This window comes from Alligator mississippiensis, chromosome 3, assembly GCF_030867095.1.
Source record: "Alligator mississippiensis isolate rAllMis1 chromosome 3, rAllMis1, whole genome shotgun sequence".
Classification (NCBI taxonomy): domain Eukaryota; kingdom Metazoa; phylum Chordata; order Crocodylia; family Alligatoridae; genus Alligator; species Alligator mississippiensis.
The window spans coordinates 197,689,104-197,709,203 of record NC_081826.1 but is presented as its reverse complement, the minus strand read 5'-3'; the positions used below and the strand labels follow the sequence as shown (position 1 = coordinate 197,709,203).

The 20,100-nt window shown below is 40.6% G+C and overlaps 2 protein-coding genes across 8 annotated transcripts in view; both read left to right on the top strand.

Annotated features, from left to right (window-relative positions):
- The window catches only part of NMRK1 (nicotinamide riboside kinase 1), a 33,762-nt gene extending 27,613 nt beyond the window's left edge, over window positions 1-6,149 (top strand). For both annotated transcript variants that reach the window (XM_014608661.3, XM_014608662.3), the window contains 2 exons: window positions 2,179-2,262; window positions 4,499-6,149. In XM_014608661.3, the coding sequence (XP_014464147.1) occupies window positions 2,179-2,262; window positions 4,499-4,518 (104 nt within the window). In that variant the 3' untranslated portion in view covers window positions 4,519-6,149. The remainder of the gene's footprint in view (window positions 1-2,178; window positions 2,263-4,498) is intronic.
- Window positions 6,150-13,111: 6,962 nt separating this feature from the next.
- The window catches only part of CARNMT1 (carnosine N-methyltransferase 1), a 41,725-nt gene continuing 34,736 nt past the window's right edge, over window positions 13,112-20,100 (top strand). Inside the window, exons 1-3 of one of the 6 annotated variants that reach the window (XM_014608749.3) lie at window positions 13,112-13,539; window positions 15,427-15,622; window positions 16,674-16,837. In XM_014608749.3, the coding sequence (XP_014464235.1) occupies window positions 13,247-13,539; window positions 15,427-15,622; window positions 16,674-16,837 (653 nt within the window). In that variant the 5' untranslated portion in view covers window positions 13,112-13,246. Of the gene's footprint in view, window positions 13,540-13,573; window positions 13,872-15,426; window positions 15,623-16,670; window positions 16,838-20,100 lie in introns of those variants that run through there. The other 5 variants (XM_019478112.2, XM_019478111.2, XM_014608748.3 and 2 more) reach the window with 5 other exon arrangements.

Here is a 20,100-nt window from a genome sequence, read left to right as displayed (position 1 = left end):
TTTTAGTACTCTTTGTGGTAGGAGTGTCTTGTCTCTATAACATTTACAGCTGAAAACAAAACCACATTGGTCTACTTGGTCGGTGAAGTCCATGAAATGAGCGTGTGTGTGTGTGCTGTGATTAAACGTACAGTCACAACATGTATCCATCAGTGAATGCAGTAGATCAAAGTTTAAAGTGTAGATTTAGGTCTTGAATAAAACAAGGTTACACAGATTTCTCCAAGCGCCTGTTGTGTGTACATGTGCATTAATGTGCTTTAGTTAATGTTCATTTAATCTAGTACCTCCATTGTGAGGTACTAGGAAAATTCACATTAGCCTGTCTTAATGCACATTAACTAAAGAGCACGCTTTTTAAGTGACGCTTAATGTGTATTAGCCTATTTTAATGCACATTAATAGCACTGTTTTTAAAGTGATGCTTTAATGTGCATTAAAATAGGCTAATGCACATTAAAGCACACATGTAGATGCACCCAGGAATGGTAAGCTATGCAAAGTTATTAGTGAAGGTAAACTAGCATAAAGTTTGCTTGTGCTATGAGTCTGACCATGCAACATATTGGGTAGCTCCTGCAGGTTGTTGAACACTTTTGAATTGCACTGAAATGGGAGTCAATGACATACAAGACTTACCAGGATTAGGATTTAAGCCTTCCTTCTGATATTGGTTGATACTGTGCCAGTCTTATGTACCAAAAAGATTAGAGGTGAATTTCACTGCAGTGGAAATGGCCAGTGCATCAAAGACATAGTATGTAGAACCTCCTCCAGGCCTTCTCCATGGGGATGAACTGTACCAAGATGGGGAAATCTGTTGAAGTCTGTGTTTAAATTTATGCAAGTATGTGAGAGACGACATTGTGAAGAGAACAGAAACTATTACAAAAGCCTTTAGGGGCCAGGTCTACTTGGTCACTTGTAAAAGGATTAAGCTGGAATTACAGGGCATGTTGTCATACACTATCCTTATCTATACTCACCTGGCTCCCTTGAGACTAACCACTCGTAACACTGACTTACAATTGTTTTAAACTGTCTTGAAATACCTTTGCTTTAAACAAAACAAACAAAAATGCCCAGCTATGAAATTAGTGGAAGCTTTATATTTTAAAAGTGGCCCTAAGGGTATTTTTTTCACTGTTAGAGAATTTCTTTTACTTTACAGAGTTGCTGCTCTTTTCTCTTGAATGGAGCGTAAATACAGGATTATTGTTTTTCAGACTAGGAAATAAAGAAAGAGCTTAAGAATTGCTTGTTTGTTAGGACTGATTGATATCACTATGAGTGGTCAAAAGCCCATGCTGGACTTTTTCAAAATGCTGGATGTCTTTCCAGGAGAAGGACTATAAGGTTCCAGAAAAGTTGTATCAAGCTTACTTAATAACTGCTTACAACAGAATAATACTCAGCTACCTGTGGAATTGAGGTTGAACTCTTGTTGACAAAGAAGCTGTGGTCCCCAGTACCTGGGTAGTAGAACTCCTTGTAGATATAAGACTGCTTTCTGCAGTCCTCAATTTGCTGATGCTTTTGCATCTTTAGTAATAACTGAAAAAAGTGTCCCTTGCTGGTGCCATTATCTACAGCTAACTGTTGCTGATGGAAAGAAATAAATGGAGATGCATAATTTAAGTTTGTTTTCAGTGCCAGTTTTTGGTGTGTGCATGCATATGTGGATTACTTTGTTCTTTTAATTTAAATAAAATGGCCCTGGAAATCTGGGGCTCAAAATACATTCTTCACCCTAGCATCTGCTTATAAGGGAAGTTACCATAACCAATCTGAAGAATGTAACGGTGACATCAGTATTGTGAGATATACAGTAACTCGAATTAACTCTTCCAGCTCTTTGTAAAGGGCTACCATGTTCTTGGGAAACTATTTCTGCTGAATTGCTCAGTCTACCATAGTCCTGTGTTCTCTATCTTTTGGGAAGTTTGTGGGCCAGTAATATTTTTAGATTAGGCTCATATTTGGGGCTGGATTGATCCCCTTAATTGTGTACAACTGAAATGGTATTGGAGACAAATATTATTTCTGTCGGAACACTATCCACCAAGAGGTTCCACAGTGGGTTGTATTAAGAATTAAATAATATACAGATGTATTGAAAGTAACAAACTATATAGTATAATAATAGTTTGAAATCCTTCTTGTTTTCTTCTATCTCAGTTTATTTGGATGGTACAGAATCCCAAGAAGAGCTTTTATCACATATGTATAATGATATAATACAGGAGCTAGAAATACAGAAAAGTAAGTAGTTTTATGGGAAATTGGAATGGGAGAGAGGAGGCTCATATTAACAAAAATCTACATTAACATTGAGGAATAGAGAGACTCCAGAGTAATGATTTAAGTATGAGAAAGAAGATAAATGTAATATATGAGTTTTCACAGTCCTCAGTTCTTTGTTTTGGGTTTTATAAAACTCTCTAAATTCCCAAATTATTGCAAAGGGAGTGATCAATCAAGTCAAGCTAAGGTTCTCTTTTCATTTAGGTTTTTGCTACTTCTGAATATTAAAAAGGAAATAATTAAATGAACCCTGGCACTAAGCTAAATTGAGTTTGTAAAGAAATACAAGCTCAATCATTTTTGAAGAGCTACAGGAGAAAAACAATTTCATGAAAAGGAAAGCTTGTATTCTTTTTAATAATTGGTACCAGAAGTCCAGTGTGTAATTCTGTTGTGTGTAATAATTAGACTACCTTTGTGAGATTCTTGTGTTGCACTGAATGTATACCTACATTCTCTGCTCATATATTTTTGTAGCTATGTATATCTACATAGCTCTGTGCACACATTTTTGTATCCCTGGACACTGTCAAATTTTAATTTTCTTTTTTTAAAGCCAGTCATTAGCAACATTGTATTCAGGTATTTATATATTTTATGCCTTATGGAAAGTCTGATTTTAGTGGCCTTCTAAATAGTTGTGTGTGAACTTTACTAATAAAAACATTTAGAACAGAACTGGAGCAAAACTCAAAAGTAAGTTAATATCTTGATGGTGGCTTTATCCCAACTCATAGCCTATGTAACTGACAATCAGAAAGAAGGCCATCAGGTATCAGTTAATCACCTGAAAATAAAATGAAAATATAAATGAAAAAAATTAAAAATGCAGTCTGTCAAACTGTCTCCCATTGCTTTATGAATGAAAGAGAAATTGAATGTCTTTAATCAAGACTAGATGCTAATTTTAGCTTGTACCATGGCAGCTTCAGAGCTAGACATTAGGGCTGTGCAAAGCTTCAGGTGGTGATTCGATTCGGAAGAGATTCGACCCGATTCGGTGGCCGAATCTCCAAATCCGAATTGAATCAGGGGACCAATTTAAAGGTCTAAATCGATTCAAAGCTCTCTGAATCTTCAGCAAAGATTCGGAGAGCTTTGATGATTCAGAAAGTCCGCAGTGGCTGCAGCTGGGAGCTGCAGTCATTCCGAGCTGGTAAGTACTGGGGGTGGGGGAGGGGGAGCTGGAGGAGGGGCAGGGGACCATGAGGGGAACCCTGCCAGCCCCCCTGACCACCACCTGCTCCCCCAACCCTCCATGGCTGTCCCCCCACCCCAGCTTGATACTTCAAAAAAAAGCCCTGGTGCTCACCGGGTGCTGCCGGGCGGGGGTGATCTCCGCTGCCCCCCACACTGCATGGGGGACTCTGCATGAGCCCCCTCGACCCCCGTTCCCCTGGTCCCCCATGGCTGCCCTGCCTGCTTCGGCCCTTTAAGAAACAAAAAAAGCTGAGAAAAGCCCTGGGACTTGCCGCTCCTGGTGCAGCTTTGGGGCTTTGAGTGCTCCTGCAGAACCGCCCAAGTGGTGCAGGGCAATGGCAGGCAGCGGGGATCGCCCCCTGCCAGCAGGAGCAGTGAGTCTGGGGGTTTCTTCAGGTATTTTTTTTCTTCTTAAAGGACTGGAGCTGGCCCAGGCAGAGCACCCATGGGGGCACTGGGGGGGGGGTTGGGGGGCTTGTACAGAGCCCCCCATACAGCGTGGGGCAGTGGCGGGCAGCAGGGATTGCTCCCTGCCCAGCAGCACCTGTTAATCCAGTGCTTTTTTTTCCCCAAGTGCTGAGAGCTGAGGCAGGCAGGGCAGCCATTGCTGGGCTGGGAGAGGGACGGAGGATGGGCCTGGCTTGGCTGATTTGCAGATTCGGCTGAATTGAATCAGGACAGTGACTCGAATTGCCGAATTGTATCACTGTCCCCTGAATTGACTGAATCCAAATCCAAAGCAAGTACTAGCTGCTTTGCATAGGCCTACTAGACATGTTGATTGGGTAAACTTAGAATTAAAAGATGTTTGAAAGTTTTTGAGAGAAAGTGGTAAAAATCTATTTTAAGCCAAAATGTGTTTTGAATTGATTTGAGCATTAAGGGAAGAATTTCTAATCTAATCTTGAAGTTTGGACAGACAGTAATAATTGTGGTAGATAGATACCCTATAGTATCTGTGATCTGATGTCTCTATTTATATTTTCTTTTTTAGGTGAACAGGTCACAGCATAACATTTTGGAAGTTTGGATTCTGTCCAGTATTAAGTATTTTAAAGCAAATAAGCTCTGAGAGCCCAATAAAATGTGTTGAACTCAATACATCATCAAGTAGTTTTAGACAATATTTTTGGGCTTCTTCCCAAGAGTGATATTTCTAATCATGCAACACACTTCAAACTTGATTTAATACTTAATCATAAACTCATCTTATACCTAGAAAACTAGCCCTGAATATTTGAGAAATATTGTGTCATAAGCATATATGAAAGTACATGTGCACAGTAGAATGTGTAAGGAAACTGTTTTTCAGATATGATTTCAAAATGATTGCACGAGTAATATAGAAAAATAGAGGTAATAGCTGATAGAATCATATAACGAATATACTGTGGTTAAGAAGGCAGCAACTGTTTTAGAATATCATTTTTTAAGATCAGAGAGAGAGAAAGTTCTGCTTTCATATGGTGTTTCTCATACCACAGCAGGAATATTGTGCATGTCTTAGAGCCCTCTGGAAAGGAAGAGGATAGATTATCTGAATAACAATTGGGCTACTAGAAAGAATTGGAAGATATTAAGAAGCATAGTTGGAAGGGCAAATAAATTATCAAGATTAAAATTTGCGCAATCTGGAAAATGGAGGCATGAGATTTTGGTTGACAGATGCATGAAAATATGAAACAAAATGAAAAGGTAGGAAATCTCACTTAATTACAATTAGAATTTAACATACTTTAGAATGCAGAAAACAGATCAAGGATTTTATAAATATAATAAATGTTTTATTTATATAAGCAAAGTTAGTTCAGTTCCTTAGTTGGTCTAAACAATGTGGTTTTTCTTTCCTGCTCTTATCTCTTAACCACATTTCTTCTTGTGATTTCCGATAAATGAGAAATATGTCTTTCCTTTTCCTTTGCAGCATTCTTTTATGCATTTATGAGCCACAATACACAGAGAGACAAATCATTTGAAATAAAACATGTTGAATATTGCCTAGCTACTCTAATCTTAAAAGGATCCAGACTATAAAAACCAACTAAAGTTTTCATCAGCTTTAAAGGGTCTATGATTGTCCACTTTCAGACATTTAGGCAGTGCAAGGACATATGGTGTTCAGATAGAACATAAGCTACTAAAACACCCATGGAATACCTGTGCAGACACTTAAATCATGCCAATAACATTTGCCTTTTCCAAAATCTTATTGATTATATTAAAGGCACCACTAACAGTAAAAAAGGAAGTGTGGGAGGGCTGGGTTCTCAGTTGTTCTCATTAAGGCTCCCTACCTGGTTATTCAGATTGCTCTAGCCTTAGATTCAAAGCTAATAGCACAATCCTGACTAGTTGAGAGAGACTATAAGGATTAACCATTTAACAGTTTCCCAAATGAGCCCACTATATGTACGATAGACTTTTTATTTGCCTGAAGACTATACTTATAAGCTGTCGTGACCAATTGATTAATTTGCTATACAGCCAGCAGTAAATTGAAAAGATGTTTGTGGTCATACATTGTACTTCACTGGAATCTGATGTGTTTTAGTGCAACTGTATAGAAGTTTTATTTGAAGAAATATTTCCTAACGCTGATACTTGTTTTACAGTTTTATGAACAATAAAAGTTGCTTTATTTTGTATTTGCCCAGATGGCTTGATGGAATGAGAAATAGCTTTACCTTTTTACTTTTTTCCTCCTGGGGCTTGGTGCAATCACATGACAGCAAAGCAAATGTGAGAAATTGTTTGATATCTGCCAGAGGTTTTTTTTTGTTTATACCTTGCAAGCTCTGGCCCTAACAGACTGTGATGTGTTTTCTTCTTGTATTGAAAAGTTCTTGGATAGAATCTCAGATAATGTCATATATATGAAGTGGCAGAGCAAAATTGTGATGTTTCTGGGCTTAATTATTCTTTTTTTTTTGGAGGACCATAATCTTGTACTTGGTCAGGTGCTAAGACTAACAGGCCTATTGGAAGAGAAAAACTCTAAATTAAATCGAGCAGAGGCATATTTAAGAAACTTTCACACAGAGCTCTGTTGAAGGAACTTGTTTAGTAGATGAGCAAGTGCCCACATTAAATTCTTGGCTTTATGTAAAACAGTGGGGGCTAACTTCTTTGGCAGGCATGCCACAGATTGGCCCTGCATTTTCCCCAAGTGCCTATCTGATCCTCTTCCTCTGCTGAATCTGCTACTGTGCTTTCTGCCCTTTGACTAGACTGTGTCTTAGTGGCCTTAAAGGTAATCTTTTAGAGAGCCAAGTTAGTGTCTGCTGCCAATACATTGGCTTTCCTGTTTTCTTCATAACACTATGCGGGCAGTCTTTGGTGGACAAAAAAGAGAAAAACAGGAATTTGGTGTATTCCAATCCATTAGTTTAACTATAGAGTCCATTTTTTCTTCTTTTAGCTGCTTGGGTATACAGAATTATATTCCAGTTTTACAGGCACCATAGCCATGGTGTCTTAGAAAAAATAGTGGAAATCTGAGGCCTGGTCTCTGTTTTTGTATAGCAGATGAAGAATACATTTAGACAATAACCAATGTGGATGGGTATAAACTTAAACAGGTATAAACTTGTATATAGAAATTAAATTTGCTAAGTTATCCATATAAGTATATGGTATAACTGTATACACAGTAGAGAGTTGCATCAATTTAAATACCTGCTTCTAAACTAGAATAGTTTAAATGGGTGGCAAAGCTGTTTGAACCAGCTCTAGGAAGATAGAGTTGAGTCTGCTGTTAATGGGAGCAGGGCTCTATTTTTGGATCTGTTACAGATAATTTCTGGACCTCCAGTATGTAAGATGTGTGGAACAATATTTTCTTTCTTTTAGACTAAAAGGAATTTTTATAGGGCTGAGTCACTGTCTTGTTTGATGTGTTCCATTCCAGAGCTTGGGGCTGTTACAGGGGAGGGAGGGAGGGAAGGAGGTTGTGCTGCAGGGGGTTGTTGGGTATGAAGACCTGAGAAATTAGTAAGTAGCATTTTAATTAGGCCTTTCCATGTTTGTTCCCCTTCAATAGTATGTACACTCTATTATACCTATCTCATTCCTAACTATTGCATCTCTTGACTTACTGGTATTTAACTATGATTTGTTGACTGTGAACTGGGCCCAGAGTCTCAGGACCTCTCAGTGGGACCAAAGCAGTGGAACAGCTTGAGACAGATCTCCCCCCTCCACCCCCCAAAAAAAAACCCCAACAAAAAACCAGTAAAGCAGCCTGTTGAGCATGTTTTAGAGCAGAGGTTCTCAAACTGTGGTCGGTGGACCACCACTGGTCCGCGAGCTCCATTCAGATGGTCTGCAGAAAGGTTGCAGAAAAATCGAGAATATCTGTACTTGTAAGGTAAGACTACTGATATTAAAATATGAGTTGTGTGCTTTGATTTATAGAACAAAAAAAGTTTATTAAGTGGTCCACTGAGACCCTCAGCAATTTTCGAGTGGTCCACGAAAAAAAAGTTTGAGAACCACTTAGAGGATACGGCAGGGGTTCCCAAACTGGTGCATGTTCCCCTGGGGGTATGCAAGACATCTGCGGGGTACATGGGAAAATTGTGTGATGGCAGGTTTAATTTTCATTGTAATAATAATTGACATTTAAAAGTTTAAAATATAAAATGCATGTTGGGAGGTGTACATGGGCAGCTGATAAATCTGGAAGGGCGTATGTAATAAGAAAAAATGTGGGAACTTCTGATCTAATGTATGTTCATTCAAATGTCGGTCAGGCCCTGCGGAATGATGCACAAGACCTTTTCATTCAACAGAAATGCCAAACCATCTCTCAAGTTTCTAGGAAAGGAAAATGCTTCATGTCCCTGTGACTCACGCTTTGCTACTCCATCCCATTACCAACCTGCTCATCACTTGTCAGGTGGAAATATTTTTGTGCCGGAAGTTTGAACCAGCTGCTTTCTTTCCTGTCTGGGATCTTCAGCAAGTTTGCCTCAGGCAATGCCACCACTGCTTGGAATATATTACTGCTCTTTTCCTTCAGTTAGCTCCTCAAAGGCCTACCAGATCTAGTAAATGGGTGAAATTTGAAGAACAAAGGTAGAAGAGTTGCTTGATATGCTGGAAAGCAGAAACAGTAGGTGCCAGGCAAGAGAAGTATAATGAGAGGATGAAGTCTAATAATAAAAGTTACAATTTGTACTTCGCTATGCTGCAGAAAGTAGAAGGAGACATCATCAGGAACATAATTGGTAACACTGTCCTCAAACTAATGGGAGGCAGGAAGCCACTGAATGGCTTTTAGTTCATCAATCTTCAAAAGGATCTAGGACAACTTTCTGCCATACATGCCAACACCCCCCCCCCCACACACACACAGAAGATGATAGTAAATTATGATAAAAGATCATAAGTGTTGGAGAAGAAGGGAAGGCAGGGAATACCATCTGAAGAAATTATCTACAATTAAAGCTGGAGCAGCCCTTTTCCCCCTTCCAGGTTTGTGTACCTCTTCTACATTCTGCCCACACATATTCCAGTTCTTCCCTTTCCTCAGTGCTGCTTCCTTTTGCCAAAATATGTTGCACAAGCAGTAAGACTTGCATCTGTTTCTTGCCACAAGTTGAAACAAAGGCCCTAGATAGAAATGGAATGTGCCAAGCCCAAACTTGGCTTACCTCTGTAAACTGCCACAGACAGGGATAGGCTTTCTTTCACAATTCACAGCAAAAAAAGCATCTATAAAGTGACAGTGTCCACGGTAATGAAATGAAGTAATGTGTCCCAGAAGATTTAGCATCAGTATCCTATTCTGTAGTGTGACAGCTCCTCCTCACAATAGGATAACAAGAGGAAAGTAATTTGAGGGTGGATTGCTGAGTAGTTCTGGTACATGAATGTACTGAGAAGTAATTTGACTAGATGCCCATTTTGCAAGAAGGTAACTATACCTATTGGTTTAAAATGGAGTTATGTTAACTAGTTCTTTGCCCTGCGGGCCTCTTCTTAGGTAGTGGCCTGTTCATTAAAATATCAGTTACAGATAAGCTTAAATTAGTATATGCCCAAAACTTTTAAAAGCACGGAAACAAGAAGAGGGAAGATTTATATAATTGTACGATACTATTCATAATACACTCTAACCCTCCATAAAGATTCAAATTCCATCTTTAACAAATAAAAAAAATATTTGGTTTCATAAAACTTGCACTTTGATACGGTAGCTTGTCTCCTTTGTCTGATCAAGGGCATGTTATAGGAAGGTGCTGGTGTTTTAAATGTTGTGCATGGAAGTTGCACAGGAGGGTTTGAAGTGGCAATTTGGAGGATTCATTGGGTAAATGCAAATGTAGGCGACTGGACTTGATGGGCCTGGAGGCCCTGTTCAGTCCTGTGCTCTTATGCCTTTGCTAGCAACAGACCAGCAGATTGTCACACAATCCAGTTATTTGGGGAGCTATTTGGCCTTAACACTGCTGAAGCCCTTGTAACATTCTGAGAAGTGCATGCAGATCGATTGATTTCCTGTGGTCAGTGTACTTTTTGAGTACAGAATCTGTTTTAAAGAGACCTCCTTTCCATGAAATAAAAAAACCCCATACCATCTCCTTAAAGAGATTAGCAGGATTTGAACCCTGTGATATTTAGATCCATAATATAAATTTCCATTACTTGAACTATAGAAGCACTGTCTTCTTTAGAGATGAGCGATGGGAGGAGGATTTAAGCCCCATGGCCCTAGTTTGTTTTAAAGTATTTGTAGAGTGAGCTCGGTAAGGCTAGGGCATGTCATTAGAGACCAACTGTTCTATTACAGGCTGCTTGGATTACATGAGTTTCTGACTGTACTTCAAGTATGAGAAACAGAAATATTTAAACCTTTTATTTTAATGTTGGCTATTTTAAAGTACTTAACAACAATCTTTGGTCTGCCTTTTTGGGTTAGAACTGTATTTTTAAAGCTACCTTTAGGACTGTTTATACTATACAAAAATTAACTTTATTGTAAATGAACTGGCTACACCTCCAACCAACCTCAGTAAATAGTGTCTGTCTATTTTTATGTTATTTCTCAGCCCTCCTGGCTGGCTAGGTAGGCAAACCCAGAGATTTTTTCCGAAGAGAAATTCATGGTTGTAAACACCTTCTGGCCTGTTGGGGTCTTTCCAATGGAAGACCTGCTTTATTCATGGAATCATAGGGCGTTTACACATGCTCCTGGGTGGAGGGGGAGGCTGCTTTAATTCGAGTGCCTGCCACATCATACGTAGTCAGCATCTCGCACTTCAAAATGGTGGCAGGGCCACTTTAGCTAAGCTCATCTGATGAGCTTTAGTTAAAGCACCCCCACCATTTTGAAGTGTGGGAACACTGAGTACACATGCCAAAGCTACTGGAGGGTGCTAATAAGTACACTCCAGCAGACTCGATTAATCTGTACACATTAATCCCATAATCATTAATCAAGTCTACTCCCACAGTTTTGAGTATTCACGCTTCGAGAGAAGGTGGGGTACAGTTGGAAAATACCCCCCATTGCCCACCTGGCCCTGCTCATGCCTCTCACTTCCCCACCTCCAGCCTTGCTGGTGCCCCTCACACACAGCCCCTGCTCCCCCAGGCGTGCTGGTTTTGCCAACCACAGGAACTTTCAGGAACCTAACCACCGTGGTTGATGAGGGAAACCTGTATATCCAATTCCTGGAGATCCCAGGGCAATCCTGGAGAGTTGGCAACCATAATGTGTACAGGTGCCCATACACACTTAGGGTTGGAAGGGACCTCAGGAAATCATCTAGTCCAGTGGTTCTCAACTTTTTTTTGTACCAGGACCCATTTGTAAACATTGATGGTCAGTCCCTACCCAGGGCCCCTCACTCCTGAACTGCTGCCCCTTTCCCCCAGCCCCCAGTGTGTGTGTGTGTGTGTGGGGGGGGCAAGCAGCCCCTTGCAGGCTGGAACTCTGCTAGCCTACAAAAGAAAAAGCCACATTTTTTTCTCCTTTAAAGGATAATCCATTTTTAAAGTTTGTTTGTGACCCATATGTTCTTGTGATCCAGGGTTTGAGAAAAACTGGTCTACTCCAATGTCCTCCTCAAACCAGGACCATCCCTGACTCAATCATCCCTGCTCCTGTTCACTAGGCCTCTAGTGGCAAGTCCCAGCTGCAGAGGTTGGGGACAATCGGAGGTTTCTAGACCGGTGGTTCTCAGCCTTTGGCACCCTACATACCCCCTGCCGATCAATGCGGCAAAAGCGAAACTGTAAGTCTCACCGTGGCACTTTAGATTTTTGCCGCCATGAGCTGAGTCCCACCTTTTCCACCATGGCCCGGGGCAAAGAAGCCTGCATGGGGCCTCCCTCCTTATCCCCCGGCACACTGATCCTGGGGACTGAAAGCCCCGGCGCACCGGACACAGCAGGAGAGGCAGCAACTGGAACGTCCAGCCCAAGCAGGCAAAGACCAAAACACAGCACCTGCATACCCAGCACGTATACCACAGGTTGAGAAACACTGTTCTAGACTAAGGGTGTGACTGCTCCAAACTGGAGCTGGCACTGACAACTATCAGCATCTGCGTGGCCATAACATAAGCCATAACAGGCACTAAGCAGGGTGACCACCTTAAAATGGGACACAAGCTGTCCTGGAGTCATGCAGCCTGGGACCGGGACTGGATGATCCCATTCTGGGACTGCCTTGCTTAAGTAGGGACAGGTGGGCACCCTAGCACTAAGTGAAAAGGAAAGAGACATTTTGGTGGCAGTCATGAGCAAGTGGTGCCTCCCAAGTCAGGGGGACACCAGATCACTGACTGGGTGCAGAGGTCCCCCCTGGCGGATCACCAAGCCCAAAATCACCAGCAGTGAAACAGAGGTGCACTTCTACCAGCACATCTGGTTTCGCAGCTGGCATTTCCAGGGAGTGCACCCACATGCACCCCTTGCGTGTCATCAATGGTGGCAGTTCTGAGTATTTATTTGCAGGGATCCTGGTTTTCTCCAATTAAAAAAAAAAATCCCCAATTTTCAGATTTAAAAAAGTAGCCCCAAATAGACATTTTCCTGTGATTAAAGTGAAATGCCACTAACATATATATATATAGTTGTGTTTCATTTTAATCACAGAAAAATGTGGATTTGGGGTTTCTTTTTTTAAACTGAAAACTGGGGATTTTTTTTTTTTTTTTTAAATCCAGGAAAACCAGGATCCCTGTTTATTTGTCATCCGGGACACCTTGTACCAAGGGAGCACTGCACTCTGAATAGACCATTGCTCTATTTTTTATCCTCTTCTTTTTGGAAGGTGAAGCTGGTACAAAAGCCCCTGCTTGCCCACTGAGTCAGGCTGGCAGGGCGCAGCATCCCCAGGCACCCCTGGCTGAGCATCACTGCCCTGGCAGTCTGGCCATAGAGCGGTCCCAGACCAGCTCCTCTCCCGGCTCAGACCCAGGCTGCCGCTCTCCTCAGTGCCGTTACCACCCGCCTCCAGCAGGGGCCGCTCCAACCCCGAAGCGCTCTCCCCAGGCGGTGACGGTCCTGCCCATCATCATTCACCGTCTTCTCGCGAGAACTCGCCTAGTGGGAAGAACGCGCCCGTGGCTGGCACTGCGCCTGCGCCGAGCCTGGCGCACTGGCGTCAGCCGCGGCCGCTTCGAATCACATGACAAGCGCGCCGCGAGAGCGAGGGGGGCGGGGTCCGTGTGTGCCCGCCTGGCCGGAGCCGGAAGCGCGCGGGGGAGAGCGTTGCGGCGGCGGTTGAGGGATGTCGGCCGCGTGCGCCGTGTCCCGGAAGGCGCAGCCCCAGCTGCAGCCGCGGGGGGAGAAAGACCCGCCCGCCAAGGCCATGCGCAGGGCGCCCCGGCAGGGCCGCGGCGCTGGGGCAGAGGAGGAGGGGGCGGTGCCGCCAGGCGGCGGCAGCAATGGGAAGGCTCCGTTTTGCGGGGAGCAGCGGCGGCAGCAGGAGCCGCGCGCGGCGGGGGCCGAGCTGGAGGCGGAGGAGGAGCGGCTGGAACGGGAGCACTTCCGGAGGATCATCAACGCCTTCCGTTACTACGGGTACTCACTGGGCCCACGCTGCTTCGCGCCCTCTCCTCTGACAGCCCCCCGGGGTTCCGACGGCGCCTGCGCCACTGCCCCTCCCCGGGGCTGCCCAACCCTGAGCCTCTGGCTCCCTCACCCCTCACTGCTGCTCGTCCACATGCTGGGTCCAGCCCGGGCAACAGTGGGGGCTCCAGCAGCCTGCTCATCTCATCCCCAACCTGACGACCTGAAGCCACCCCTGTTGCTGCTGCCTCTGGGTTGGTGCCAGAGCTGCTCAGATCCAAGCCGAGGCTTTTATTTCCTTCTGTTGAAGATGGCGGTTTTCGTCTTGGATTGGAGTAAATCCGGTAGCTAAGGCAGTGCTTCCCAAACGTTTTCCTCAGAGCGACCTCATATATGACCCTATTCCTTCACTCCCAAACCACAGCTCCCCTGCCACCCCATCTGGGGTTGGGACCCACAGTTTGGGAACCGCTGTATGGCCTTTCCAGAGGAGTGAACAAGGGGAAAAAACCCACCCCTGAAACGAAGTTCTTTCTTTTTTGTGTAGAATGGAGAAATCCGTTTCAGCCATAAAGAACAGGCTTTGGAGGTGCAGCAAATTCGTTTCTGTGTCTGTGCCCTTTTTGTTGCAACTGCCAGACCTTCGGTTGCTCCAGGCTCATAAAGCTAATTTAAGATGTTGTCACCCTACAGAGCAAGTGGGGGTTTTTGGTTGTTTGTTTTGGGAGTTCGTGTGTTTTAAACCCGATCCACGGAAGTAATTCCCCAGACCCGCTATGCTGCAGTGGCTTTGTCTTGATAATGGAAGGCAAACATGTATGGGACCTTTAGGCTGGCATGGAGGTTTTGACCTCTATCGCTTGCTGACAGTTTTAACTTTTTGAAGGCTGGAATAAAATATTGGGCCTTGATATGGGCACCTGTGACATGTATGGGAAACCAGACCATGTGATGCAGGGCGGTCCCAGCATCTTTGTCATTCAGTTGAAATATCACCAGTTGAAAAATTAGTGTCAATAATGCGGTATCTATGTCTAAACTGTAGGGAGGTGGTTGGCATCAAAGGGTCTCTCTGGAACTCTGGCTGCACAAATACAAAATTAGGAAATAAGAGGATCTTAACAGCCATGCTCTGAGTGAAATTATTCCGCAGATCAGTAGAATGAAATGCTGCAAACTAGAAGGCTCTGTAAAACGTCCTTAAAATGTCGTGCTTTGAAAATATAAGAACAAAGCCATGTTATCTTACACATTTATGGTGTGAGTATTTATTAGCACAGGCTTAATTCATATTTAACAGCTAAGAGCCACACTATAAAGATCTACATTTATGCATTTTTGAGTAGTGTTCATGTCTTTGGATTTTTCATCCTGTGAAAAGTTAAGCACGCTTAAAAGTTTTGTGGGATTATGGTGGCATTAATGCAAATGGGTCTTGTGATAGTAACCGTTTTATTAAAAAGTTGTCTTGTATATCATAGTTCATAATAATGTGCTCCTTATTTTTTCTGTGCACAATTGTGCACTATTTCCCAATTGTGTGTATTCCAAAATCAAGAAAAGAGATTTTAAAACATAGATCTCTCTGTAGACCAGCACCCCAATTGGTTGTGCATAAACCTGGGGATTTTAGCTATGCATGTAGCAGTCTAAAATAACCAGGTAGTCTGTAAAAATGTTGTGGAATTGTTTCTGATCTTGATTGGAGTATGAAATTAAAAAAAAAAGGCAAATTAAGGTACAGCATTTGATCATCATACTATATTTAAGTATGCGTTCTCTGCATTTTTCAAGATCATCATATGCATTCATATGCAATTTTATGTGATCATCATATTGAAGTATGCATTCTCTGCATTTTTAGTTCATGCTGACAACTTTAACTCTCTTATTTTCTAGAACTAATATGCATGAGCGAGTGAACAGAACAGAGAGACAGTTTAGATCCCTCCCAGCCAACCAGCAGAACCTACTTCCTCAATTTCTTCTTCACTTGGACAAGATTCGGACATGCATTGATCATAATCAGGAGATACTACAGACTATTGTGAATGACTGCCCACATATGTTTGAAAATAGAGAGTATGCAGAAGATGTATGTTAAGATTTTATTTTTGTATTTCATATTTCAAAAGGAAAAATGTTTGTTTGGGTTTTTCTTTTTAACCTTTACTGTTTTCACCTGGTGATTTTAATTTTTCTTTTCTGTCAACCCATTTTTAAAAAATTTTATTTTCCTATTTGCTTACATCTCTCCCACAACATTTGCATGTGTTGCAGGATTAATCAATGACTAGCACTTTTTTTTTTTTTCTCCAAATAAAGAAATCTTGTATTACTTTGTCCAGCAGTTTAAATAATCACTCGAGAACTGTCTGTGAGTCTTCTATGGCAAGTGTCAGTAATTGTTTGTATAGCACACCAGTGTAATAGAACTTTGGTGGAGTTCTAATTCCTTTGTAAGTTTGTTTTTGGGTTTTTTTTAAGTAGATTTTTAATTGGCTGCATTGAACATAAACAATGCTTTCTGTACCATTTTCATTTATAAAATTCTAAATCTCAGAATTTTAGATGTTAACTATTTTGGGCATTGTTATTCTGTAAAATTCAGTGTAATTTCCCCACTATTTGATAAACATTTTTCAGTGTGGCATATTTTTTTTTAACTTAAAAAAATGAAGTTTTGCACTTATGGAGATTAAGGGACTGGCAATGATGGAAACTGAAGTCCTCTTTTTTTGTATCCACAGGCTAGGTACAGTTCTGGGCAGCTCCAGTGTGAGCTTCTCCATGCTGCCTCATCAATGACCTGGAGGGAGATCCCTCTCAGAGGTTGTTCAGTCTCCATCCTAGCTAAGCCCTGGTCCTTTCCTGAATAAGGACTACAATTGTGCTCAATTAAGCCATATAATTTGTTGGTTTTCTGATGTGGACCCTGGTCTATTGAGGGCTGAGCTGAGACCACCAAACTCATTTCATTTAGGACTCTAACCTGGACTTGAGCCCTGGTCCCAGAGGTGAGAAGGCGAGTGCTTTATCAACTAAACCACCCATATAGCCCTTATAGCATGTCTGCGTTAAAATTCAGAACTGTGTTTGGGTTTTTTGGGGGTTTTTTTGCTAACTTTTCTTTACACTTTAAGCAGGGAAATGGGAAGATTATGCCAGCTTCAACATTTGACATGGATAAATTAAAATCTACTTTGAAACAGTTTGTCAGAGACTGGAGTGAAGAGGGGAAACCTGAGAGAGATTCCTGTTACCAGCCAATCATTAGTGAAATTATAAAGAACTTTCCAAAAGAGAAATGGTAAATAGTGTTTTGAATCTTGAGATTTATTTTTATGAAGGGCTTACACTTATACACTTAAAGGGGGTTTATAGGGTAAAAATAATTTGAAATGCAAAGTATAAAGTAAAGTTGCAAGTAGTTTTAAGTTAACTCAGAACATTTATGCTGTTGCAGAGAATAGTGGAGTAGGAAGTGTAGAAAAAGGAAGATTGATGTAATGAAATAATGACATGGTCTTGGGATGATATTGAGCATCCAATATTTTTATCATGTGACAACTTTTTCAAAGGACTATGGCTAATCCCATTGATTTAGCAGTAGCTAAGTAGAAGAAATCAAAAGTTCCAGGTTTGTAGCTGCCAGGGATGCTGTGGCAAGATCCATGTCTGACTGACTGTACCTGAAAAGAAGTTGTTACTGAACAGGAAGGGGAAATTTTAAAATTGAGTGATCCTTGATTGAAGGGGAAGAAGAAAGAGGAGACTCGTATCATCCCCACTATCATTTTATTATATTTAGAATTCTGTCTTGCAAACATTCAGGTCCAGTCTTGGTTGCAGACATTGGTTAAATTGCATCTTTTAAAACTTTTTATTGAGTGTATCTGAGGGCAGGATTAACTCTGAGGTGCTAGTTTGATCTGATATTACTTTAATATTACTTGTTAACATGGTATTCATGCAACTAGGGACTGAGAGTCTCAGTATAGCAAGAAGCTACGACAGGCCTTCTGCATAGAACCAGTGTCTGGAGGCAGATCTACAGATACTGTTTGGTGTTTTGTTCAGGTGTTTTGTGCAGACTGTCAACCATGGCGAACTCCGTGGTCGTGTCTTTTTGGGTTTTTTGTTTTGTTTTGTTTGTTTGTTTGTTTGTTTTGTTGTTTATGGTCAAATGCTCATGTCAGGGAGTTTACCAGATTTTTTTTTTTTTTAGTTTTTACTTTTTAAAACTTATCTTAGGTGATGCTGTAGCACCATGCCTTACCTAAGAGTTTTTATGGGAATATTTCTAGTACACTAAAAAATATAACTTTAATACCTTTCCCTTGTTAGATGCAAGACATTCAAGAATGTCTTCAATTGTAGAAAAAACTATGGTAAGTTTAGTAAAAATATAAGTTAAAACTATATTTCTGTTTGTAAAATTCCCCCCTAAACTATTGATAAAAATGAAAATTTGTTTTTGTAGGTTTTAATGGTTTATTACCTCGTTTTACATTTTATAGGTATGTTCAAGTAGTTCAAACATAAAATGGTCAGTGGCGTTACCTTGTAAGAGATTTGTTCAGTACCAGCTTTTGTCCTAAAGGTTATGATCAGTTTTGTGTTTTGACTCGATGAAAAAGTTTTAGTTCAGATTTGTAGATGGGCATGGTGATGTGTCAGTACCCAGACCACACAGTTTTGTGACCTTGAACTTGCAAAGGCAAATCTGGTTGGCAGCAGACAAGTTTAATGAAAACAGTTGCAAATACACTAGTTTTTTAAACGTGTACTCCAAGTACTAGGAAAAATCATGTATCATCATTTTATTTATTTATATATTTTGCCCTCAAATGAGAGCTTTTATTTAGAAATCCATTTATTTACATTTATCTCTAAATCTAAGTATTTACATTGCAAAAAGTGAAACCAAAATTTTTTAAACATGTTTAGTATGTGCTTCAAGTGGTAGTGTATTCATTACCAACTAAGAGGTTAAAGCTTTGCAAAATTTAAATTCTGCTTTATATGAAGCCATAAGCAGTGTTTTTATAATATCAAGTACTTGTGATAGTGAGGGGAATAAATGTCATTTCACATATGTATAAGAACAAATTGGGCTTCTCTTGTGGTTTCCATCCATGTTTGGTTAGGAGATCTGTTTTGTTTTGTTTTGTTTTCTTTTTAGGTGTTTGCTTTTCTATAGAGATGTAGACATGTCTGGTAACTAGCTTACATTAGCGTTTCCTGCATAAGCTCGCTATTGAAGAGTGCTTCAGTTGTACGTAGTACAGAAATAGTAGTAAAAAATAGTACAAAAATTACAACCATTTTTATGGTTATTTACATAATTCATTACGACGTATTCGATTTTTGAACTGTAAAGCTCTACCTCTCTTCCTCTTGTGCTATTGTATTTGAAGTGCTTGGCTAAAGGACCCACAACTTGAGTAGGAGTAATGTGACGTAGTGTTTTCTGTGACAGGCCCTTTGTTCCTCCAGTGTTTGACAGAATTTGATCATGTGGTACACAGAAAAGTTGTAGAAGTAAGTTTTTGAGGGAAGGCTCATGTTCGTTCTTATTTTAAAGAGAGAGCAGAGAAAAGCAGGAATGCTTTCCTTCATTGCTATTTTTCCACATTGCAAATTGTTCTTAATGACATTTCTTTTTAAATATATAACTTTGTGTATACTTTTCAAATATAAATTACTTTTCCACCTGACAACATGTCTTATCCAGCTGTTTTGACAAATACTTATAAAATACATTTACTAAACATGTGTTTCTTATTATTGTTGTTATCTTGTTTAGAGGCATACAGACTTTTCAGATAGTAGCCTGCATTGAAGTATTTCTGGAAAAATGTCATTCAAGATAACTTTTCAGCTAGATGCAGTGAGTAAGATATTTTTTTAGACTTACCTAATGTCCTTAGGAACATTCCATTCAGTTGATAGTTCTCTTTTCCAAGCATCCTTGACTTTGGCTTTTCTGAAGGTAGCAATACTGTGTAAAAGTTTCATGATGTTAATATTGCATATGTAAAGTTGTGTACATCAAAACCCTAGACCTGTGTTCAGTTGGCTCAAGCCCGAGCTTTAGACTTGCCTATAGGAAGCAATATTTTCAATCTTTTAAAGGAACTTTTGTTGACTTGCTACCATCTAGTACATTTGACACTCCTGTTCCTGTAGCTGTAGGACTACTGTGGGTATTCTGAAATGCTGATTGTGAATCTGTGATTTCTGTCCCTTGGATTGTCTCAAATAATCTTAACCGCAGGTTTAGTTAGATCACCAAGTCATTATTTGGGTGTACTCTGAGTGTAAAGTCACTTTATGTAAAAAAAAAAAAAAAAAAAAAAAAAAAAAAAAATCAAGTGTTTAATGTTTTTAAATTATAAACAAGTGTTTTTTATTTGTTTGTGTTTTATTATTTTTAAATGCTTGCCTTGTTAATTCTAAGGTTCAACTTAATATTTAAAGGTTCTTTAGAGCTCTTAAAATACTTATTTCTGTCTCTGTCTGTTGTACATTATGTTAGTTCTTTGTATCCAAGTTGGTTTATTTGCTGGA